Genomic DNA, 25,516 nt, shown 5'->3' with positions numbered 1-25,516 from the left:
ATGTTTGAAATCAAATAAAAGGGTAATGTTATTTATTTGTTTTTAATTAATTATAAATTGAAAACATTAATGCTAATGCAGAATTTGAGAGTATTGTATTATTAACTGCACAGTTTAGGAAAACGCAAATACTACTATTGTTTATTGTTTTTAGAAAACACAAACAATTTTTTTTCATCTAAATTATTATGCTTATTAACTTATATAGTTAGGACAAACTAGCCAATGATTACGAACACACTATTACCACGATTATTAGAGTGACTTTTTGTATAATGGATCAGGCTGACAGGGTTTTTTTTTCGCAAGACCTTGATCCATATATATCTAGTGAAAACGACTTTCGGTTATTTAGAATTTTAGATAAGTAACACTCGAACATGTAGTGAATGTGACGTCGTGTAAACAGAACTAGATATTATTACAGCATGAGTTGTAAATTCTTGTCTAGATAAAGGGCATTTTTACAATTCTAATAATTATGCATATACTTACATACAGAGCCGATCCTACACGTTTGGAAACTACAAGCAAAAAATAAATAAAAGGCCAAAAAATGCATTCATCAAGGAGGCTTTGATACCCAGCCTCCATGCAGTACTTATCTGACAGAAATGCCGCTGGACCAGAGCCATATATATGAAAAATGTGGCTGATAAAATAGTTAATAATATGGCGGTGGGAAGCACATGCTTCTTCTTTCGATCCAGGACATGCACTTAAGATGCTATGTATGCAGCTTTATATAAACATCTAGACTTGAATTTTTTTTTTTGCTTAATCTTTAGAATTGAAGTTTTTATTTTTGCTTTATCTTTAGAATTGAAGTTTTTTTTGTTTCTTCTTTAAGTTGGAATATATATTTTAACATGAAGTAAAACCAAACTATAACTTTTTAAGGAAAGCTGGTAAAAAATAACAAATGAACTAATGTATAGTTCCAATAGGAATTTTTTTCATTTTACATTTTGACTAAGGATCTGGTTGGGTTATATTTAAATGTAGCGGTTGTGAATGCATCCAAATTTATGGAAACAAATTATTGTGATTTCAATAATTATTAAGTGATTCGTAGGACATGCGCAATGATGAGAAATTAGTGCGTGTGAGATTTTAATGACTAATGTGATACAAGTAATTTAATGATCTTAATGTCATCATAAATGTTATAGTAAAACTATACTTCTTTCCACCAAATTATACATAAATGTCTTAGTGCTCCATATAAACATGGAGAGTTATATATTACGTGTATCTATCTTATTAAAACATAAATATTGTCTTGGACTTAACTTTTATTTTATAAGTTTTTTAAATTAAATTTATCTTTCTACTTTATATTTAAACCTACAATAATATTATTTTATTTATACTACTATCTATGTTTCCAAACAATATACTTTTATACTACTATCCATGTTTCCAATCAACACTATAATTAATCATGCGTCCAAACAATATAAAATATTAGATTTCATCTTTTTAATAATTTTTTGCAATTTTCTTTCAAATTATTTAGATAAATTAAATAATTTGAAAATTCAAATAATTTATAAAACAACGAAAATAAATAGAACTTATTTTTACAGGTTTAAATACTACAAAAATTCCAATCAATAATAAATCAATAAAATTAACAGATTATGTTATTTATCATTCCTAAATAATGGTTATATCATTTATTTAAGTAACATAATAATTGTGGAAGCATCGTAACCTATTGGTTAAGGTTTAAAGGTTTTTACACCCAGGTCTGGGGTTCAAATCCCAGACTATGCAATTTATTGCAGATTACAAGAAATCCAGGTTTCAAATCCCAGAGAAAGCGGTTTATTAAACAATTATGCAGACTGAGGAAAGGCTTGCAAGAGATCTTCAACATGGTGCAAGTAAATCTGGTCAGACGTGGATCTTCATAGGACGGCTCAGGTGATGCAGTTAGGTGTAGGTCTTCATAAGGCAGGTAGTATTGTCGGTTGTCGAATCGTCTATGTAATATTTTCTATATCATAATTGTAAGATCATAATAAATCAGCGTTAAAAAAAAGTAACATAATAATTTAGTAACAGCCATTACATAAAAAATATATATAAACGTTATACATTGTACAATAAATATAATAACAAAAACAATTATGAAAACAAAATATATGTTATCTACATGATTTGATATGCAAATTATATAATAGGTATCCAGATATTCAGACATAGTTTTACTATTGTGTTTCATATTCACTGGATCTATGAAAGTACTTTCCATGTATGGATTCAGACACTTTAATATTTGTTTTTCAAAGTGGATCAAAACAAATCTCGAATCAAATCGTTTTAATTCTTAGAAACAAAACCAATTGAATCCTAAAGAAACTTTATCTAAATATAGTAAAAGCAAAACAAATCTAAATATATTAAAGAAAAACAAATGTTTAAAAACTCCTTAAATTATTAAATACATAACATAAGAAATATTTATGAAATTTCATTCATAAACAGTTTTTTGTTTTGAGATTTCTTTGCTCGGAGATATGAAAAATATAAAAGCGATCTGTAACATAAAATATAAGAGATAGAAGACAAAGATAAAAAAAATTGATTTGATTTAGTCCTTTTCATTTTTGAATGATAAATTATTTTAGTAATAAATAAAAATCAGGTTTCATTATTACTCTCTCCGTTTCTAAATAAGTGTCACTTTGATATTTTTCACACATATTGAAAAAAGTGGCAGAAATATATGTAAATTGTTATTAATTATACTTCACTAACCAATAATATTTGAGATAAATAAAATTATTTTTTCAATTAATTTTCATCTGAAAGTAAGTATAATTTGCATTGGAATTGCAAAGTGATATTTTTTTTGTAACTAGAAAAAATATTAAAATAACACTTATTATGAAACAAAGTAAATACTATTTAAGAACGAAACCAGATTTCCTTACTTTAAATATATGTGGGACAATGTTTGTTAAGGAAAATTTATTAGAATAATAGATTACTTAACTTTTCCTTTTAGCCAAATTTATTTTTTATAAACAGATTTTTATTTTTATTTTTTTGAAAGGTTTGCTTCTGTGAAAGGGATAAAATTTGTTGAAATAAAAGGAAATGATAAGATTTAAAATATAAACAAGTTTACATCAATAGTAACGGATTACAGACAAGGTGAACCAATCACAATCTCAGTTTTAATGTTGAATATCAGCATTTTTCTGTTTTTAGACATTAATCAAAATATATAGTTAAATAATACAAATACGAAGTTTGCTTTTCTAGTCTTTTATTCCTCTTCCTTCTCTCAATTCAAGTCATTCCCTCTCCACAGTTGTGCCACACCCACCACCATTAATCACCATCGTGACATGTGATCTGTCTAGTCAATAATTAAAATTAATTAATATATTACTGCCATGAGAAGTAATATCTTTTTTTTTGGTCAAAAAAATTTGGTGATAACTATTCCTATAAATTTGGTGATAACTTTGGTGATAACTCTAATAATTGAAACTTATAGGCTTTCACCTTTTGCTCTTCTCGTGTGTCTTTGAACATAGTTTATCATGGCTCTCTCTGTATTTCGATTTCCTTCTTACTTGAGTAGAGAAACTTCAACAGATCACTGCAAAACTACTTCCTTATCTTCTTTTAAATCTTTGGCTACATATCTTCCATCAATATGCCACAGAAGTACCGTTTCTCGTGTAAGTTTGTTTTCTTCCTCCTTTCACTTGCTGATTATATATTATGTGCTTGCATTTAACGAAAATCCTGCAAATTATCAGTGAGTAACCACACTGGTTTCTATGTTCATTTTTCGTTTGTTCATTTCAACAGTCTGAAAAATGTTTAAATAGAGTGGGGCTAAAAATAGAGCTTCTCTCTCCTAAATCCTCTCGCTTCTCTCATCTCTCAAAACTGATAATCTGCTTTCACCGGCGTGTGCGGCTTGCCGCCGCGTCGGTGCTCCCCCTCCCCCCTCTCTTATTTTACCTTTGCTACGTGTCTTAGTCTCCTCTCCCTTGCCGATATGCTGAAGCACTGAGTTTGTTGTCTGATGATGGATTTGGGATACGACCATGGCGTTTCTCCGGATCTGTCTTCACCGGTGAACTTGGTTGGACGGCGAGGTTCGTGGAGCCGCAACTAAGAGCGGAGTCGGCGTTTTAGGGTGGCTAGGGTTTTGATTCTCTCGATTTTCAGATCTGTTTGGTGAGACATTTCCCTACCGGTTCTGGAGGCGCGTGATCTTGGAGTGGGCTCAATCTGCATAGATCTGGTTCTTTTGGTCTGTGTCGGTGAGGGGTGGTGATCCGGAGTTTTAGCTTTCTGCCTTGGTGTCTCGGCGACAGCTAATCCCGTTCATGCCCAAGTAGGACGTTGTGGGCTATGCTCACTCGACGCGCGACGGTTTTGAAGTTTCTTGGCGGTGCCAAGGGTTTTCTCCCGGCGGCGCGTGTAGCTTAAAGGATGGTTTAAGCGCGTGGAGGTGTCTGGTACTCAGGCGTCGGCTGTCTGGTCAAGCTTCTCCTGTCTTCGTCCTCTTCGGTTCATGGCGATGGTGTTTGGAAAGCTCGTATCCCGGTTCTGATCATTCCGGGTTTCAGGGTTTGCGGGGCTTGGTTCTTCAATTTCCTGGGCATTTGTTCTGTCTCATTTGTTCCATTTTACCAAGAAAGGAAACTCCCTCTTGTTCTAAGAGAAGTATCATGGGAGGCGTTCACGGGTTCGTGGTCATGGAGCTCGGTTTTCACCTCTGTGGCGGCATGATTAGGGCTATCTCATCCCAGTGCCGTGGTGGTTCTTTTGATTTACCGCGGCAGATTTGGTTCTTTTCCTTTCAGTGCAGGTCCCGTTGTTTCTTTGATCTAGCTGCCTCCTTTTCATCCCGTTCTTTCGGCGTTTGGTGTTGCGTGCGTACAGGTTTGTTGCTCCTCACCTTCCCTGCGCTTAATTGTCAGTGGTAGTACTTGTTTGGAAGCAAGTCAGGATGCTCCGGCTCCTCTTTGGATTAACAGCAATTGGTTGGTGAATAGGATGTAAGACCCGGAGTTTGCTAACGCTACTTGCCTGTGTAGTCAAACCATCTAAAAGCTGCCATTGTATGTCGTACCTATTTTACTTGCTTCTTACTTGTGAGCCACTGTTATCCCCATCTCGGGTTGAATATATTCGGATTGTGTTGTCATGTTTTCCTTTTAGTTTCAAGTTGTATTTTTTTTTTTTTTTTTCTTTTGTTTCTTCTTTGTAATCTCTGTATTTTTTTTCTTTATTTCAATATGAAAGCCAGTTAAAAAAAAAAAATGTTTAAATACACAGATTGTTTTGAGTTTTGGGTCATAAGCTTTGTATCCATTTTGTTAATCTGTGAACAGAAATATTCAGTTTAGATTGAGAAATCTTTAAGAATATTCCTTTTCAGTGGATAAATTTAAAATGAAATGTTTAAGTGGACTGGAGTTATGGACTATGCATCTTGTTTGTTTGGGATCCTATATATATGTATGTTTATTGAAATTTGTTATAAATGACAAAAACCATTTTTTGTGTTTGGTCAGTCAAAAATCAGTACAACAGTAAATGGCTCACTTGTAAAGAGGGGTGACTATTATTCTACTAGACCACCAACTCCTTTGTTGGACACAATCAATCATCCAATCCACATGAAAAATTTGTCCATCAAGGTATAACTCGTAACCCTAAGCTCTGATCCATCAGATTACTCTCTAGACTTCTTTTGTTTCAAGATGAATATGGAATAATGGTGTAATGGTTATGCTTTTTTTTTTGGAACTGGATATGATGTAGGAACTCAAAGCTCTTTCAGACGAGCTGAGGTCAGATGTTATCTTCAATGTTTCAAAAACTGGAGGACATTTAGGTTCCAATCTTGGTGTTGTTGAGCTCACAGTGGCTCTTCATTACATTTTCAATACTCCTCAAGATAAGATTCTTTGGGATGTTGGTCATCAGGTTGGTTTATTTTGTTTGTGATGTTACATTCCATTTTAAGCTACACAAGTTCTCACTTTTTTTATTCCTATTTGACAGTCTTATCCTCACAAGATTCTAACGGGGAGAAGAGGTAAGATGAAGACACTGAGACAAACCAATGGCTTATCCGGTTTCACCCAGCGAGGAGAGAGTGAACATGATTCCTTTGGCACTGGACATAGTTCAACCACAATATCTGCAGGATTGGGTAAGGTTTTTTGGTTTTGCGATTCAGTATGAGGGAATATGATCACTTTCTGGCTACTTAGACTATGGCATGACTGTGAATTAGGGATGGCTGTGGGAAGGGACTTGAAGGGTAGGGACAACAACGTGGTTGCAGTTATAGGCGATGGTGCAATGACAGCTGGACAAGCTTATGAAGCAATGAACAATGCTGGCTATTTGGAGTCTGACATGATTGTGATTCTCAATGACAACAAGCAAGTCTCTTTGCCTACTGCTAACTTGGATGGACCAACACCACCTGTTGGAGCTTTGAGCAGGGCTCTTAGTAATTAAGTTGCAGTCTAAACGTCCTCTTAGAGAACTTAGAGAAGCTGCAAAGGTAAGTATTGTTGTCTGACATGTGTAAAGAAAAAACAAAATTATTAAAATTTTGTTGAAATGAAAAGTTTGATATGTTGTTTACAGGGGATGACAAAGAAAATTGGAGGATCAATGCACCGGCTAGCTTCGAAGGTAGATGAGTATGCTCGTGGAATGATTAGTGGGGCTGGTTCAACTCTATTTGAAGAACTTGGTTTCTATTATATTGGTCCAGTTGATGGACACAACCTAGATGATTTGGTTTCAATTCTTAAAGAAGTAAAGAGCACTCGAACCTCAGGACCAGTTCTTATTCATGTTGTGACTGAGAAAGGTCATGGATATCCTTATGCAGAGAGAGCAGATGACAAGTATCACGGTAAAAATAATTTAATAAATAACATATTTTTCTTCTTGAAAAATAATTATTAGACTAATCCATCTTTTGTCATCTTGTTTCAGGAGTTGTGAAATTTGATCCAGCAACTGGTAAAGAGTTCAAAAACATTGCTGAAACTAAGTCTTACACCACCTATTTTGCGGAGGCCTTGATTGCAGAAGCAGAGGAAGATAAAGATGTTGTTGCCATTCATGCAGCCATGGGAGGTGGGACTGGGTTGAATCTCTTCCAACGCCGATTCTCTACACGTTGTTTCGATGTCGGTATAGCAGAACAACATGCAGTTACTTTCGCTGCTGGTCTTGCATGTGAAGGTCTTAAGCCATTTTGTGCAATCTACTCGTCTTTCATGCAACGAGCTTATGACCAAGTAACCTTACTCTTTTTTTTTGGTATTTTTTTCATTTTAAGAAATATATTTTCTTAGAACTTAAAATGGTTTTGTTCTCTATGCTGGTTTTGTGTAGGTTGTACATGATGTTGATCTACAAAAACTGCCTGTGAGATTTGCAATGGATAGAGCAGGACTTGTGGGAGCAGATGGTCCAACGCATTGTGGTGCATTTGATGTGACGTTTATGGCATGTCTTCCAAACATGATAGTGATGGCTCCATCTGATGAAGCAGAGCTTTTTAACATGGTTGCAACCGCTGCAGCTATAGATGACCGTCCTTCTTGCTTTCGATATCCTAGAGGAAACGGTGTTGGCGTTTCACTTCCTCCTGGAAACAAAGGTGTCCCTCTTGAGGTATGTTCTACAGAAAAAAATATTACGAGTTTAAAACATTCATAATCATTATTCTTTTTAAATGGTTTCAGGTTGGAAAAGGTAGGATACTAAGGGATGGTGAGAGGGTAGCTCTATTAGGCTACGGATCAGCTGTTCAAAACTGTTTAGAGGCTTCTTCTGTACTCGATAAACGAGGATTAAAGATAACTGTAGCAGATGCAAGATTTTGCAAGCCATTAGATATTGCTCTTATTCGAAAGTTAGCTAAATCTCATGAGGTTCTGATCACTGTTGAAGAAGGTTCAATTGGAGGGTTTGGATCACATGTGGTACAGTTTCTAGCACTAGATGGTCTTCTTGACGGAAAGCTCAAGGTACATTACATTTTGCACATTTTGTTTCATTTATATCTCTTTGGTTTCTAGTGTATTATCTAATTCAAATTATTTCTGTGTCACAATAGTGGAGACCAATGGTACTACCTGACCGGTATATCGAGCATGGATCACCACTAGACCAACTGGCTGAAGCTGGCCTCACGGCTTCTCATATTGCAGCCACCGTACTTAACTTAATTGGGACACCCAGAGAAACCTTGTATTGGAAGTAATCGGGTATCCAACAGAAGGGCAAAGTTTCCCACCAATTATCTAACATATTGTATAAAGTTTTGTTGTTAAAAATTTCTCAGTATGTTTTCTAATTTTCATAGGCTTTTTTCCTTTTTGATACCCACGTAAGAGCAACGACAGTAGTAGTTACCTTTAGGGTTTGAACAAAACGTAATAGGTAGGGGCATTTGTAACTGAATCTGCGGTCTGAACCAAACCAGAACCAAAAAACCCTAGTCTTTACCTGATCTGAACTGCAAAAATTATCAAAAAGTCAGGTAGGACATTTCAGGTATTATCCCAATCTGGTCCAAAGTGAATGAGTATCCGTAAAAATGCGAAAACTTGATCTGAAATAGTACTTGAAATGGGTAAGTAACTCAATTCATGTTTATTTTAGTCCAAAGTATCATTAACCAAATCCGAAACGAGTTTAGATCGTCTTAAGCAGAGTCATAAAACGTACCTGAACCCGGAGTATTACCAACTAAACCCAACCCAAACATATATAAAACCTGAATGAGTCTAGGAGACTGAATACAAAAATTCAAAAACCTGAAAAACCCCAGTCTGCATGCCCACTGCCAAAACTTTAACGTAATAGTCTTGAAGCCATGAATTGGACCGGCTTTTGACTCAACCGGTTTGTAACATCCCAACAAAGAAGTTAACGAAAAGAACTTATTACACTTTCTCCAAACCAATTCGTTCCATATTCTAAGAATGTTTTTGTGTGTAATTATTTATAGTTTCAACTACGTTAAGAGATACAACATATGGATTTTGGATTCTCATCGCTAAACCACATAAACTTCTCTAACTCCCTATCATTATACCCAAGGACCGGCTCATCTCCTAAACCGATCAGTTCCATATCAATCACGAGAACGTTTTCGTCCACGGCGTACTTACTAGATTCGTCATCTTTATCATCCTTCGCTACAATCTTCACTCTCTTGCCCGTCTTCTTCTTGAGTTTCTTCAACAACTTCTTAGGATCAAGCCTTCCCGTGACCACAACCTTGTGACCATTCATATCCGTCGTAAATGTTTCAACTCCTATTCATAGATCATCCAAAAGTTTTTTCTTTTTTTTGACTAATATATCATCCAAAAGTTGGAAACGTATGGATATATTGTGAAATCTATCTTAAACCGTGAAAGTGATTACCTTTGAATTTAGAGATAACTCTGGCGATTTTTCTCTCGCATTCGTTGCAATGCATCGATATGTTGAACTCGACATCCATATACTACATGAAAATTGAAAAAAAAATACAGAATGAAGTATCTAGTGAGAGAATTCAATTGCAAGCAGAGGAAGGGTAAAAAACGATGGTGTGATTAGGTTTATGAACTTACTCTGACATTATCCTTTTTCTTCTCTTTCGTCATTGGTGAATGGAAGAAGTTCAGACAATAATTTATGTCGAAGAGACACGAGATGTCCGTGCGTCAACACTATGTACTTTTGAATTTTGATGCAGCGGCGGTTAAGATTTGGGAAAGTAGTTATTACCGGTTCATCTGGTTTGGTATTATTATTTCTTTGGAGTTGGCGAATGAAATAATTACTTAACCGAATGGAATAGTTAACCGCGTCCGAGTCTCCGAGACAAGGTACACAATTCAGAAGGAGACATGCATTAGAGTCTGAGACAAGACAAAAAGCTTTGTTTGACAAAAAAATATATAGCAATCTCTTATTGGATAACAGTACTACCAACCTCTCATACTCCAGCTTTAGAGTAACTATCCCATTCGGTAGTGTATGAAAAGGCTAAGAATCTGTACCAGTCGATCACTGTCCATGAACTGTCTTTACCAAACTAGTTATTGTGTTTTTGTGTTTGAAATGATAAAGACTTTTCTTCCCTGAAACTTTAGGAGGTCACATAGTCAGATATAACATACGTACGGAATGCTATTTAAAATTAGATGAGCTACCTATCAAAAAGGGCATTTGGTCTAGTGGTATGATTCTCGCTTAGGGTGCGAGAGGTCCCGAGTTCAATTCTCGGAATGCCCCTGTTTTTTTATTACCCACTATTTCAGATATGGTTTGCATTATCGCTCACGACGCCGATAATGCTTCAACAAGCAGGCACCAAAAATCGATGTTTTTTTATTTATAGAAGGGAAAATTCACACTGACAAATACAACATACATTATGTTCACATGTCGGATCCGTATATGATTCCTGAACGTGAAGTTAAATCTTAAGAAAGCTCGCATAAACTATATTATTATCGTCAATGAACAAGTGACTGGTACCAAGCCTAGGACCACCATACTGACTACATGATATACCTTCCATTAGCTTTGGACAAAACAGAAATTTGTTTCTCCTCCTACAGTAGTATCTCCTCCACTTATCCACTTCACTATTATTTGGCGTTTGGAAATGATCATTCTTATTTATTTTTTTTGAAAATAATTTGGAAATAGTTTGGAAATGATCATGTCATTTCTCGCGGTTATAAACCAGTCCTCTCTCCTTACGCATACTGTCCCAAATTAGGAGGCCTAAAGCTTTTAAAAATAAATGTGCCATTACAATTGTAGAACTACATCAAAACTAAAAGTTTTAAACATCAAAACTAAAAGTTTTTTTTAAACTTTTAAATCAGAAGGAAAATTCTTCATTAAAACAAAATTCACAAACAATACATTGTTTTCTTTTCTAACTTAACCATCTTAATTACATATAATTTTCAAAATTGTGGTCCATATTTTTGTTTCTAACTTAGGTGGCCTAACACTTACGCGTCAGGAGCTTTTATGGAGGAACGGACAGCAAACTACACTTTATCTCGCGGAACCATATTTTGTGTGGATTTGATGTGTGGCCAAAACGAGGTCCCATTCACAGATTGTTTAATCTCTAAGGAAAGATTGACACAAAAAGACAGTCTCATGCAGCCTATGTTGCACGAGTAAAAGGAAAACCATGAGGGTAAAATCAACTCTTGGAGTGCGAATCACAGCTCTTCCCTATAAATAAAAAGAAATGAAAAAGATGAAAACGGGAATGAGAGGGAAAAGAGAGTTCCAACTCCTCTCTTTTCATATTTCAACAAACCTTCATAATGGTTAAAGCACTAACTAGCGGAGTTAGTAGTTCTTACCCACAGAGGAATTTCCACATTCAATTCTACTCATTTTTTGAATATTTAACTCTCATTACAAATTTACAACGATTTTAATTTAAGCGTCAGAGAGTTTTTCAGAATTTTGTTTTTGTTTGTTTTGTATTCCTTAGGATCCTTAAAGAGTTTTTGTAGGAAGACAATTTAGCTTTTCATCCCCCAAATAAACACCTATCATTCATTCTCCAGTTATTTCTTTCATCACGTATACCTCCAATCCTAAATATTTTTGTCTTAATATTTTTAATTAAAAAATAAAACAACAAGGAGAAGACTTTTGCCTTATTTGGGGTGGGGGTTCAGTGGGGTTTTTAATGTTCTATTTTAGAACCTTATGTCTTCTCTCTATCATATCTTTTTTTTTTCTTCTAATCTCAAAAAACTCTCTATGAACTTCTCACTAGACACATTGCAATAATTAAGCACTTTATAGGATATTATTGATTAGAAAGACATATAGACCGATTTTTGAATGTTTATACCAATTTTTCCTTAAAAATTGTCTAGACATCATTTCTGTTATGCCAATTTTCTGCATAAACGATTTTTAGAACACTGAGTTTAAAAAATCGGATTTAAGGTACCTATCCAAATACAAATTGTACATATTTTATATCTATAATTATGAATTAGTGTATAAATGAATGGAAAGAAAGACAAAGGTTATACTTTTGTACACACGTGTGAAAATAAAACAGACCAGAGAATCCTCTTATAATCTAGAATAAACTTCTATATAATATTAGTTATTTCTATATTTGAATGACTTTTTTTTAACTAAGAACATGTTCCTTCCTATTTTGTACGTAAGGCTTCTGATTATCACCAAGCGACGAAATTCTAGTTTATCACTTTTGTAAAGACAAATTCCGCACTTTATGTGCTGCTAAACAAAAGTTTTTCACTTCGTTTTGTGAACATTTATTTATCAGGGAATAGGATCATGAGAATGGTAGTCTGGTATGTGGATAAATCCATTCAAAGACGATGATATATGTAACAACAGGCTATAAGACATGCATGTAACGAATAATCATGTTAGTGGAGAGTAGTTATTTTTTTTGGAGTGAAACAATGTCCCAAACTCCGCAAATTTAGGGTAATTAATTGACATAGTCTCTACTCAAAATCTATAGACACTTCGATTTTAGTATTTTTTTTTTTGTAAACTAAACTTCGATTTTTGTATTATGAAGACTAAAAATGTGATACTAGGATAATGGCACGTACAAAAGACTATTCATAGGAAACGTTAAAGTTTAGTGACAAGTGACTACGTAAACGAATGGTACATGGAATAAAGAGGGGAAATGGGTATCAAGCAAGAAAACCTTGACAAACTGGCTGCACAGTTTCAATATGTTATCTCAGATGAGGTGCAAGTTGTATATCAAGCGAATGCCCAAACTTTTAAATATATTTCCATCAGAAGTACCTAAATAAAGTATCATTATTCAACCAATGTTTCTCGAGAACAATATTATCTAAACTATACTATCTATTTTTCTGTTTAACATCCATCTTTATAATTGTTCTTCTTAAATTTTAAATCTTTACGAAATCAAAAATAAAATGAGTGGAGAGAGAAAAACATTCTCACCTTTTTGGTGGCTACGGCGACATGAAAAGCACTTCACCTCTATCTATTTTGCTCCTAACGATTTTTATCTTCGGACAAGGTCTTTTACGCGTTGTGATGGTTTCTCGATTATTTGGCGGTGCTGCATGCACGAGGCTTGAGATCTAGGTGACTAGTTGTCAGGGGCGAAACCATGCTACACACTATGGATACCTGTCATTATTATATATAGTTTAAATTTCGCTAAACAAAAGATAAAAAATCTGTTGGTTCAGATGAAAAAGTGAGGTTGTGCACCCATAGTAATCCGGGTTTGATTTCTTCTTTTCCACCTTTTATGTTTTATTAATGACAGTGCACCCACAAGATAAATTGTCTAGCTTTGCCCCTGGAAATTGTGGTGCTCGGAAGAGTAGTTCTGGTGATGATCTCTCACTTCTCTCCTTTGTCTTTTGGTCTGCTCTGAGATATGTAATTTGGTATGAGGCAGAGCTTTGGTGGTACTGAAGGCGTGGGTGTGGCAGAGTGAAGCGTGAGCTCACGGTGTGCTTCTCTCTGGGCATCTATCGAATCTGGAGCTACTCGAGGACAGTGGATCTGGCTCCGTTGGCTCTCTCCCGGCGGTGCATCTATTTGAGGGTTCTCTTCTACCTCTCTCTTTATTTGCTTTCATGGAGTAAGTAGCCCTCTTTTGGTAGTCCAACACTATTTGATTTCGTTCGATTCGGTTTCGCAGAAGCTTTTAATGAAGGTTTTTTTGTTTAGTTTTAGCAGAGGTTCTTCTCCTTTGCATCGGGTTTTCTATTATAAGATGCTGGAGACAGATGGTTTATGTTCTGTCTCTCCTTTAGAAGCGGTCATGTGCTTCCAAGCTTCTTACGGTGGTAACCACATGCGGCCCTCCTGTGTATAATCCGGTTTCTTTTGGTTCCAAAGTTTTGTCTCAATTTTTGTTTGGTATGAGAGATGTCAATTCAAGTTCCACATTGGAAGTTTAGACAAAGAATGTCTAATATATAAAGAGATGTCCAACTCTAATTAGGATGAGGCCTTTTGGGATGAAAACCAAAGTAAATCTATGCGGACAAGTTTCTTAGGCCCAAAGTGGACAATATCGTATTAATCAAACAATATAGAGTTGGACATGGATTTAATAAATCCATACCAGAGCGGTTTAACGAAAATCTGCAAGAAGACCAAAATACTTTTCGAGTAGGAATGAGACCCTTCAAGGTGGAAAGGGAGGATTGGCATAGATTAGTCAGAAGATCCTCGAAGTTCAGTTGTGGGAAGAACATCCTCAAATCAACTCAAAGTAACCTTGCGATTGGGTACCAGATAGGTGCCAAGGAATCTATCCTATACTAAAAGGTGAATATGGAGTGTTTCTAGCCTGTCCACGTAAGCTAATATATTTGACCAATCAAACACAAGTTTTATGACATGTCATTAGGTCAACACATTAACATTCGGCAAAATCGATTCCTTTCTCTTTCTTCTCAGTTTCTCTGCAAAACCTATTCTCAACTTTTGATTTTCTATTCAAGAGTCAGCTCATTGATTCCTCTTCCTTTCTTCTCTCCTTCTCTACAAAACTTTTACCATACCCAAAAGTCACTTTTTTAAAAAACTTTAGGCATGTGAACTCTTATTATGTAGTCGACTTTTGTGTGATTCTCTTAGAAATCCTATTTCTGGATTTATGATTCTGGAAATTGGAATTTTGTTTTTCGTAGTTGTAAGTTGGCGAACACATGAGAAATCGGTTATAGGCGTTTCAGATAAAAAAAAAAGAAACAAGAGAAGGAGAATCACGATAAGTTACAAAGAGATCTACATCTCCTTATTTCCCATGTTATCCTTTAATACCCTTTGAGCTTCATAATTCCTCTGTCAGAACAGAGACAAGAAAACAAAACAGGGTTATGCAGATAAACGAAGGAAACATCTTGAGTTTACTACAACCAACCGCAAATGAACATTACTGGTCACATCGATCTCGGTAGAGTCCTGAGAGGCCGTCGCCGCGAGGTCATGGGGAAGACGAGGTGCGAGGAGTGGAAGCTTCGAAGATTACCACGGTGGATTTGTTCGGTGCTATTGTTTTGGGTGGTACCTTTGATCGATTGCACGATGGGCATCAATCACGATCTCTTCATCCGATCTAAAATCAATCCACCGTCTCTCACCTGCCATCATTGCGTGAAGACAGAGTCGTTGCCGTGACGTTCGATATTCACTTCACCACATCTGGTCTATCAAGGCGTGATGGTTTAGGAGTGCATTTCAATCAACTTAATTATGCTTCTGCTCCTTACCTCTGTTGCCAGAACTGTAAAGAAATGCTTCTGCGAGAGATCGAGTCTTCTGCGTTTTCAGGGGCAAGCAACAACAGATCAGCTATAGTCCTCCTGATCCAGTCAAGCTTTTATCCACTTCCCTCTACAAACGGTTTCTCAGCTCTCTTAATTTAGATGGATAGGTGAAAACATCAAATCTCATCATTCATGCAATGTTTTTGCTGATAAATACTCCCATTCTGTTTGCTATTGTAAAGCAGGAGAATTTATGAAACGATTTTATATGCAGGAGAAGGTAGAGCCATAAAGGAAACGAATGGATCAAGCATAGGAGTTAAGGCACCCGTAGTAGAAGGAATTGTTTTGTCTGAGTTTCTTGATCTGGAAGTACAATGGTCTGCAAGAGAAGAAACACTGATGGACTATCAGTGCATAATAAAACACTCTGAATCTAGGATGAATCACTGTCTGGATGACATGAGAATCTTAGTTTATTTTCGAGACGAGATGTGCAGGATAGTGTTTCTTTAATCTATAAACATTAATCTATGAATGAGATGATATCATATATATAATCAATGGTTTAGTTTGTTTGCTTTGAGTTTTGTTTTTACATCTCCTAATACTAGACTCAAACAAGCTTTGTTGGTAGGGTGGTGAGGACCATCCATATGATGAGGGGCTGCTAATCTCTCTCTGGACTCAAACCCAATTGTAAACAACATTGGTCCAGATAACACCAACAGGTGTGATGCTGCTGCAACCATCGAAGGCTGTTCAGAAGTGTCCAAACCGATTCCTCCGCAAACTGTTCCGCTGGTCAACACGAAGAAACTATAAAGGATCTTGATCACTCCAACTATGGAGACAAGGTCCAGATCTTAAGAAACTATAAAAGATCCTGATCACTCCAACTATGGAGACAATGAAGCTGGCCAAAAGTTTCCCAATTCCATTTCCAGTTCCCAAGTATTTACAATTTACTGAATAAGTCATTGTCTTTCAACTTCTTAATTAATCAGTTCTGGTTTCGTTTGTTCAAGTACAATTGGTACACATGGTAATTTTAGTATTTATGTTGATATAAAACTTTTTTGTTAACCAGAACAGATGTAGTTTGTTTAGTATTTGGTTAACAATACAAACCCAAAAATATGGTTAACAAATACTAAAAAGCATATTTGTGGCAGTTAAAATTATATAGCTACAATAAAAAAACAATATATTACAATAAACAGATGTAGTTTTTTTATATATTATAATTAAGCAAGAGATGTAATAATGGAGATTAAAGTATATAGCTGAAAAGTTACAGCAATACACACTAATTCGATATGAAATAAAAAAGAGCATATAAAATAAATTAATTACTCTCTTAATAAAAAAATACTGTTTTCTTCAAAGAATCATAACTATGCATGGTATTATACAAATTAGTCAACATATTTGATTCTCAATATTATAGAGCATATATAAGTAAATAATTCATAAAAATAATTGCTCAAACATAATATATAACCAATTTAAAACAAAGTCAACTCAAATATTTGAGGAAGCTTATATCCAAAGCGTAGCGGAAAGTTTAAATTTATATATTAACAACAAATATATAATATTTAAAGAGCATATACAAGTAAATAATTCATCAAAATAATTGTTCAAACATAATATATAACCAATCTACTAAAACAAAATCAAATCAAATATTTAAGGAAGCTTACATCCTGAGCGTAGCGAAAAATTTAAATTTATATATTAACTCAAATATAGAAGTAATTGAGTATACATTCAGATCAATTACTTCTATAAATTTTAAAAGATATATATATATATATATATATATTTTTTTTTTTTTTGAAAAGGACAAAATGATTTGTACTGTCTGATCAAAAACCAAGCTTACATCTTCTATAATTCATTTGTGATATGATTGATCTGAGAACAAAATGATGTGTACTACCTTACTGCTTCTAATTTGTTCCAAGTCATGAAGGGAACATCTGCACTTTTTTGTGAAATTGCAGGTTTGCTTTGCTCTCCGTGTTAAGACCCAAGATCAATTCAGATGTGTAATTCAGAGAGTTTTATATGGTTCTCTGCGGCAAGATAAAGTACAAGAAAATTATTTTGTCAGAGATATATACATATTTTACAATATGGAAATTGTGAATGATGATATAACAGTATTATATTTTTTTTAAACACAAATTTTATTCATAAATGGAAACATCATAGTAAATTAACCAAATGTGCATTCTAAATACTTAAAGAGGTAAGTGCATAAATTAAATGTTATAAAGTATACAGAGGTGATAGTATGGAAAAGTTAATAGAGAATTTTATAATTTATTTGGCTTTGCACACATAATTATCTTTAACAGGTAACTTTTAATAAATCAAATTACAAAAGTTCTCATCATGTTTTATTTACAACAAAATAATGAAAAGTTAATAAGACAACCTATACTAATATGAAAATATTTTTCGGACCAATATATTTCTTTTGTTTTAAGATGAAAATAACAATAATTCCACAAAAAATACGTCAACAGAAAAACAAATTCAATTAAAATATACATCGAACTCAAAACATACAGCACACCATATTATTTAACTACTCTTAAAAGTAAAATTTAAAGCATATATTTTTTAGCCACAATTGAAAAATATCTCAAACAAAAAATACCATTCTAAAAATAACTAATAACCTAATTGTAAAGAGTATGATTATTTTTAAAAATAATTCAATAGCATAAAAATAATTCTGAAAATAAGAATGTAATTTACAATAAAAAATCTGCGTGAAACACAAAAAATACGAGAAACTGACAAAATATTATAAAAATAGAATAAGTCACATAATTTTAAAATACTTTTAAAAATTAATTGAGAAAATATAATAAATAGAAATAAAATAATTAATTTAAAAAATAAATGAAAATTGTATTCATATAATAACCTATTACATGTAAACAAAATATTATTAAGTACGCTTTTTTTTTTAAAAAAAAGAGGGTTTTATATTTTAATTAGGTTATTGGAGTATTTTTTTTCCTTTTCGTGAATTTATTCGAGATGAGATTCCGATCTTTTAAACTAAGATAATTTATGTTCTATATATAATTATATATTTTTTACATAACTTTAAAATCTAGGACTTGATTCTTCATATTTTATGAGGTAATTGTGTTACATAAAATAGAAATACTTACTTCAAACTAAAAATATAAAAAAGAATCAAATTTAAAAATTAATATATAAAATTTAATATACAAAAATTCACATACAAATAAAAATGATAAATCTAATAAATTTAAATATATTATCCGCGCGTAGCGCGGAGAAATGATCTAGTTTCGCTAAAAGAAAAGGACACAAGATGAGCGTGGTCCTTGATTTGAGGGGGAGAATGAGAGATGTCAATTCAAATCCCATATTGGAAGTTTGTCTAATATATAAAAAGATGTTCAACTCTAATAAATACGAGATCTTTTGGGATGAAAACCAAAAGTAAATCCATACGGACCAGTCTTTTAAACCCAAAATGGACAATATCGTATTAATTAGAGAATTTAGAGTTGGACATGAAGTTTAATAAATCCCAACATGGTAGGGAACTTAACCAGATTCAGTTCTGAGATTGTTGGTTAAGTTCAGTTTTCTACCGGATTAAACAAAAATCCAAAAAAAAAATGCAACAAATTTTAGCAAAAAAAAGAAATATTTTTTGGATTTGGGGACGGCAAAATGATGACTGTAACAAGTGGTGATCTGTTGTTATCTCTTAGAGAATCGATCGCTTTATCCAAAATGGCCCATTCATGAATATGGTCACGCAACTCTCATTCTGTCATCATATTCCTTTCATCCTATTCCAACATACAGAATCCAGGAATATATATACCCCTTATTGTATTTCTTTTAGACAAACAAGATAAATGAAATAATTTCTGGACATGCAAATTAATATGCATAACTGCTCAACTATGTGGAACAATTTGACGTTACATGGTTTTGTGCATTGCCGGTCTAATATTTTATAATGTCCCAAGCAAAATTTAAAAGTATGCCCTTGTACATATTTTATTAAAACAACTAGTGGTCTTCCGGCGCTACGCGCCGGGTTCGTATATTGTGTTGTCTAATAAGCTGGAATTGCATTTTCTGATTGAATTTGTAAACCACGTTAAGTTGATGTATTCATATTTTGGCCTATTCAATTTTGTATAAGAGTGTTAGTAAAAAAGTACAGCTAGGTAAAGTAGCGAAGATTTATTGGAAGGTCATTGTGTTTTGTAATAATAGTTGTCTATGGTTGATGTTTTAATTTTTATATAATTTACATTTCTACGTATGAAGTGTTGGTTGCTGTTTTTTGGATGATAGAGTGCTAAGTAGGAAAATAATTAGATGAAGACAAATAATTTAGCAGATTTTAAATAAAAAGAGAGAAATTCCAAAGTAAAGAAGATAACAAAAATGCTATTGGAAATTAGAACCCACAAACTATTGTAAGACGTGCAAGCACCATAGATTACTTTCTCTGCAAACCGGACAACTTATTTTGGTACGAAGCCACTAATCAATGCAATTAAAATGTAAATTACAGCCGCAAGTAAGAGAGAAAATATGGTGCTTGATTATACTTGATCTGAGTTTCTCCCTGTACTTGTGAATATTTATCAAATATTCTATGTTGCAGGTGGTTGTATTTTTATTGCATTTTGGGCTCCACAAATTGTTTGAAACTTATAGATAGCATGAGGGGAATAATCAATGTCCTAAAAGAAACTTTGAGTCATTAGTACATCCAAGCATTTGGCAGGTGGGAGGAACTTATGAGAGTTTGTTCTTACGTACTGAGGCTGTAGGTTGTTGAATACTCGTTGTAGACAATATTAGTCACACCCCCTTGTGTCCGCTTTACCTTCTATCTCTTCACAAATTTTGTTTGTTTCTGTTTGGATGTTGCACATGAAGAGGCTAGTAATGTTGTCTTTCAGTCAAATGTGAACATTGTAGGACTTCTGGTTGTGCTTAGTTAATTAATTGTAACGTACAAAACTTAGAATGGGCTGAACTGTGAAGCTGGTGGAAAGAATTTAAAAACTTAACAAATTCTTTTAAAAACACGGGACAAAGAGAAACTTAAAATTAATTTAGCAAAAGGTGAACAAATTGTATAAGTCAACCATGGGAGTGTACAATACAAATATTTAATTCCTGGTAACATCAAATGCAGAGCTCATACAGACCCCTCTCTGAGTAAGTGGTGGAATGCGTTTAAGGGGTGTATGCTAGATCCCTGGATCAGACTGCAAACCATTTAGAAACAATGAAGCGTTAGCAAACAAAAATAATTTTGAAAACAGTTACAGAAAAGACAAATACAATGGAGAAGCAACTCCTCCTCATCTACCAGAACTGTATCAATCTCCATAAGTTCTATTACTTTCTTCACATCCCGAGCTTCCCAAAAATAGAGAAGCCGTCTGACAGCCGTCGTCCTAGAACGACCAGCCTTCAACTGAGAGAGAGGAAGTTGAGAATTGGTCATTATGGTACCTGCTTTTACAGATAGTTTGTAAGAAAAGATTGATTGCGAGACGACCAAATCTTCGGGGTCCTCACATCTGTTCGTATATATAATAAAATAAACGGGTCAAAAAACGCAGGAAAGCTGAAAGGTTGAGGAAGTGATGAGTAGCTTTAAGTGAATTCCACCATTGACACCCAATCATTCATCGCCGGAAAGTGGAGGAAAGGCACAACTATGTGAAGGTTATACGAAACGACTAAGATAAACTCAGAAACAAATTTGCTTCTTAGGCTTGTTGACCTAATTCTCATTTATATCTCTCAACCATATGATAGAGAGAATCTATTAGTGTTGACTGTTGACCTACGCAGACAGTAAAAACTCTCAATGTTGGCCCAGATATGGAGTTGTTAACTTACAATGCAATGCCGACTGTATTTGTATTAGGCTTATGCAGACTGTCAAATTTCTCAACGTTGGCCCACAGATGGATTGATATGGTTTCAAGAAGACCTTTTGAAATAGAGATCAAACAACAAACCTCTGTTATTGAAAATAATAAGAGAAGAATGAGGTCTGGAGACAAGTGGTAGAGACTCTGATGCCGCTAAGAATCAAGTGAGGGCGAGTTGTTAATGGAAGCAACTGCATTTTAGGCATGTTCCAATTTTAATGGTCTCAACAACACCTCTCGGCCAATGATCTATCTATTAGGACAAAGAAAGATACCTGATATTGTAGCCACGATTCTGTTATTTACAGATTAATAGCCATCTTCCTTTGCTAAAAGTTGTGCATACATGTCGCCAGAGGCTATAAAATTTTCATCATCATAAGATTATGTTCTTATGCAAAACAACAACCAAAACATACTGAGAAGCGTCTTCTTATGACACATACCTGTTAATATTGATGATAAATTGCAAAGTGAGTAGAGTTGGAGAGCTGTGGCAATACATAATTAACTAAATTTCATGGGTTTTGATCTTGTGCATCCATTAGTCTAAAAAAAATATCAAATCTAAAAGTCTTTGTTGAGAGAGAGCACATGATTATCAAACGCGCCGCCTCCATTAACGCTCGACATAACACAAGCCTTCTGGTAATCACGAACTCTCTTCTCGAAGAAGTTTGTTTTACCCTGAAGAGAGATTCGTCCATGAGATTCGTCCTCAAGAGGGTGTAGATCAGGCAGGCGAAACCAGACGATCGACTTCACGCAGTGCAAAGCCATCGTCTCGAGAGATCAACTCGTTGGAGAAGGTCAAACCAGGCATAAGCCCTCGTTTCTTGAGCCAGAAGATCGAGCAGAAGCTACCGGAGAAGAAGATCCCTTATGCGCAGGCGAAGGCGATGCTCCTCTCCGCGAAGGTCTGAGATCCGTCGATCCACTTCATCGCCCACTGAGCTTTCTTTCGCGAAGCAAGGAACGCCTAATTATAGGATCCAATCCATGAAAAATCTGAAGAGATCGAAGGATCTAGTGAAATGAGAAGTCGTGGGGGAAGAATTAACTGAGATTAAATGCTCAGTTTATGGCTAGAGCAAAAATCGTACTGCTTCCATTACTCTGGTTCGACGATGAAGATTATAGAAAACCCAACGAAACCAAAACGCGTGACTTACACAAACCAATCAGCGCAACGACACGTGGCGAGGAAAGCCCCTATCTCCCTGATGACGTGGACGCAGGAGGAGAGAGACAAGGCAACTTTATTGTATAAGATGTAAAAAACTTTAATTTCCATAAAAATCAAATTCCATAAACTGTTTATAAAAACTATTTATTTAGGACAATTATTTTTGTAATATAGATCTCATTGCATTTTTTTCCTGCAAATTATTTGTTAAACTCATATAGTTAAGTCTTTTATCTCTATTAACATTATAGCCAACTTATTTAACCTTTTTGTAATATGTTAGACCGCAAATAATTCTTTATCAGCTTCAATTTTAAAAAATTTCTTTCAGCTATGGCGACCAATATTGGAATAGAGTGATAGAAACTAAATTATATAATCAAAAGAAAGAGGACAAAGAAAAAATTGTTTCAAGACTTAAAATGATAAAATTAGAACAAGAGGAATACTGTGTTGTGGTTAACTTTTAATTAAGTCTAAAATATTAATTGGTCCCAGAAAATCCACACAAGTGAATTTCAGATAGGAAAATGCCAACTCTAAAATTATAATTTTATTCAAAATTATATGATAGAAGAGAATTATAGAATTTTCGAGTACGTGAACACTGAAGTAAGCTCGCTCCTTCCTATATTTGAAGGAACATATATAAAATCTTCTTCTTTTTTTGCTAAAAATAATATATGTAAAATTTTAGGAAAAGAAAAATGGCGTGTAAAGAAAAGAGGAATATATTATAGAGATGCATTATGCATGTGTATGACGAGATATATGCTTGAGGAGGTCCCAAAAATCGTCCACTAGTTTTATTTTGCCATTAACTAAACTGATCCTTAGTTCTCAAAAAAAAAAAAAAAAACTAAAGTGATCCTCTTAGAATATTAATAATCAACAACGGTTTCGGTTACATTCGATTTAGTGATTGCATCAGCTTTAGTTTCGATTCAAAGTAAAGATGAGAAAATGAATTATAGTCTTTTGAGCTTATTAATCATCAATAGATTACATGCATCCAAATCAGTATCCGATTCAGCTTACGAGTTCCGCTCGAATTAAAGTGAGAACGTGTAGTACTTCGAATCCTAAGAAATAATATAGTAGTACATGTACAACAAGTAAAAAGTAACCATCATCAAAACATATTTAAATTGTTTACCGTAAAATTTATAGTTATTTATTTAAGAGTGTTTGTCTAAAGAAAATTGCTACGTTAATGTTTTGACAAAAAAGCTACGACTAATATCTTTTAAATGATCTTTACTAGACAGAAACTTAAAAATTCGTTTCAGATAACTAAAATAAAACTTAAATTTGCATGCATATGGAGCTAAATAAATTTGTAATTAATTACTAAGCATGATGATATATCACTTGTAACATTATTTTTCCGTCGCTAAAATAGAATGTTGCTATTGACCACACGTGTTAATTACGTTGCCCAATTTTCAGATAAATCTTTTGATTGATGCTAATCTATTGTCAGCATAACTTGTTTTATTGCAATAAAACGGAATTTCGATTGAAAAGTTAATTTATCAATGGTTGCGGTCAAAATCAAATGAAGATGATGAATTCCAATCTAATTATTTACCGAGAGTGGTTGTGGCATACTAAACCAATAGTTCCTACCTACTTGAGGAATTTGTAGAAGACGTGGTTATGCCTTAAGTACAACAGTCATGTCATGTCGCCACTTACATTGCAGTACGGATCCTTCTTATTGATTTGGCTCCATTGAAATCTCAAGAGCCACAACGAATTTTTGTGACCCATCATATTATTGTTAAGAGTATGAACTGCTTTATTAAAGTTGAGTTAATTATTATTTAATCTTTTCGAGCATAAAATCTTCGTGGATAAGTAAAGCCAGAATGCAACTACAAAAGATTGACATAACTGATATCCGGTGCATGGAGGGTGAACGCAAACTCTATTATATTAATCTACTTTGAATTTGGGGTTTTCTTTACCGATGTATTACATGCGAGTTTGCAGAAAGTTCATAGACACAGTATAGACGTAAATCCCCCTGCGGGAAGAAAGTGATGACCGATGGGAATATAATACAAAGTTGACATTCTCTTAACACGTAATATTGATCCCCAAAGACTGGATTTTTTCTCTTCATACATCATCATGGTCACAACTTACACTAGCTATATGCATATCAATCTCTATACCTCACATATGTCAACGATCTTGAGCATCAAATCATCTGGTTCTCTTATCCACAATCCAACTTCCCAGAATTATTATTCTCCTTTTTAGTTTTGCCCCATCATTAATCAAAGGTACCTCTATATGTTCACAAAAGATTACATGTATGTGTATATATAGAGTTCCAAGACTCACTTCTCCAAAACAAACACATCAACACTAATCTCCAAGCAATATAAAGAAAAAGAAATATACATAGTAAAAGAGTATTACTATACATATGGATGTGGTAGCAACATTGGCGTCACAAAGAGCAGTGGTGATATTCAGCAAGAGTACTTGTTGTATGTCTCATGCAATCAAACGTCTTTTTTACGAGCAAGGAGTGAGCCCAGCAATTGTAGAGATCGATCAGAACATGTACGGTAAAGATATCGAGTGGGCCTTGGCTCGTTTAGGTTGCAGCCCTACTGTTCCGGCAGTTTTTGTCGGAGGGAAATTTGTAGGAACGGCCAATACCGTCATGACTCTTCATCTCAATGGCTCATTGAAAAGGTTGCTCAAAGAAGCTGGTGCTTTGTGGCTATAGTACTTAATGGATGTATTCTTGAGTGATTTACATTGTGATCTTTTTCTCTGACCTTTGAAAATGTCTTCACTTTATGTACGTCTTATTAAAAGCGTATGTGAAGAACTACTTTGTATTGAGAATTATATTTCTCTTTGTGGAAGTTGATTTAATGATTGACTATTACCCGTTTGGACAGTAATATCTACTTAAACTTCTAAGAATTTAATCTCTTTTTATGAGGTTTGAATGGTTATTAATCTTCTACTCTTAGTTTCTTCTCTTTAATGGAAATTAATAC

General features: G+C 34.2%; 3 protein-coding genes, 3 long non-coding RNA genes and 1 other non-coding gene across 14 annotated transcripts; 5 read left to right on the top strand and 2 right to left on the bottom strand.

The window, feature by feature from the left end:
* The first annotated feature begins 195 nt into the window (after positions 1-195).
* On the top strand, positions 196-1,562 carry LOC117132895. Its single transcript, XR_004456624.1, has 2 exons — positions 196-401; positions 452-1,562. It is a non-coding gene; the product is annotated as an uncharacterized LOC117132895 (long non-coding RNA).
* Positions 1,563-2,014: 452 nt separating this feature from the next.
* Positions 2,015-8,402, top strand: LOC103859911 (1-deoxy-D-xylulose-5-phosphate synthase, chloroplastic). Its single transcript, XM_009137506.3, is given in 11 exon segments — positions 2,015-3,701; positions 5,556-5,681; positions 5,806-5,970; positions 6,049-6,199; positions 6,284-6,510; positions 6,512-6,559; positions 6,646-6,919; positions 7,003-7,310; positions 7,408-7,689; positions 7,761-8,045; positions 8,135-8,402. Coding segments are annotated over 11 exon segments (2,154 nt in total). The 5' UTR covers positions 2,015-3,560; the 3' UTR covers positions 8,282-8,402.
* A 509-nt stretch (positions 8,403-8,911) lies between these two features.
* LOC103859908 (heavy metal-associated isoprenylated plant protein 19) lies at positions 8,912-14,345 on the bottom strand. 5 transcript variants are annotated; one of them, XM_033288360.1, is made up of 5 exons: positions 13,344-14,345; positions 13,033-13,224; positions 9,645-12,867; positions 9,454-9,535; positions 8,912-9,341 (listed from the first exon to the last, which is right to left on the bottom strand). In XM_033288360.1, the coding sequence occupies exons 3-5, from the start codon at positions 9,675-9,677 to the stop codon at positions 9,043-9,045; spliced, it is 414 nt and encodes a 137-aa protein (XP_033144251.1). In that variant the 5' UTR covers positions 9,678-12,867; positions 13,033-13,224; positions 13,344-14,345; the 3' UTR covers positions 8,912-9,042. The 5 variants fall into 5 exon arrangements, with proteins under 5 accessions (XP_033144251.1, XP_033144248.1, XP_033144249.1 ...); XM_033288357.1 differs by having other exon boundaries at positions 13,033-14,345; XM_033288358.1 differs by having other exon boundaries at positions 9,645-13,224; positions 13,309-14,345.
* TRNAP-AGG lies at positions 10,240-10,311 on the top strand. The gene has a single exon. It is a non-coding gene; the product is annotated as a tRNA-Pro (tRNA).
* A 937-nt stretch (positions 14,346-15,282) lies between the features above and the next one.
* LOC117132887 lies at positions 15,283-16,415 on the top strand. Its single transcript, XR_004456612.1, has 2 exons — positions 15,283-15,493; positions 15,601-16,415. It is a non-coding gene; the product is annotated as an uncharacterized LOC117132887 (long non-coding RNA).
* A 2,250-nt stretch (positions 16,416-18,665) lies between these two features.
* LOC103859906 (monothiol glutaredoxin-S10) lies at positions 18,666-25,413 on the top strand. Its single transcript, XM_033288362.1, has 3 exons — positions 18,666-19,409; positions 19,551-19,557; positions 22,576-25,413. Exon 3 carries the CDS (start codon positions 24,928-24,930, stop codon positions 25,234-25,236), a length of 309 nt encoding a protein of 102 aa, XP_033144253.1. The 5' UTR covers positions 18,666-19,409; positions 19,551-19,557; positions 22,576-24,927; the 3' UTR covers positions 25,237-25,413.
* LOC103859907 lies at positions 20,395-22,582 on the bottom strand. 4 transcript variants are annotated; one of them, XR_631315.3, is made up of 4 exons: positions 21,751-22,582; positions 21,580-21,663; positions 20,731-21,495; positions 20,395-20,626 (listed from the first exon to the last, which is right to left on the bottom strand). It is a non-coding gene; the product is annotated as an uncharacterized LOC103859907 (long non-coding RNA). The 4 variants fall into 4 exon arrangements; XR_631317.3 differs by having other exon boundaries at positions 20,440-21,495; positions 21,751-21,795; positions 21,899-22,582; XR_631312.3 differs by having other exon boundaries at positions 20,440-21,495.
* Positions 25,414-25,516: the final 103 nt, after the last annotated feature.

Source organism: Brassica rapa, chromosome A03 (assembly GCF_000309985.2).
Source record: "Brassica rapa cultivar Chiifu-401-42 chromosome A03, CAAS_Brap_v3.01, whole genome shotgun sequence".
NCBI classification, from domain to species: domain Eukaryota; kingdom Viridiplantae; phylum Streptophyta; class Magnoliopsida; order Brassicales; family Brassicaceae; genus Brassica; species Brassica rapa.
This window is presented reverse-complemented; position numbering and strand designations above follow the sequence as displayed.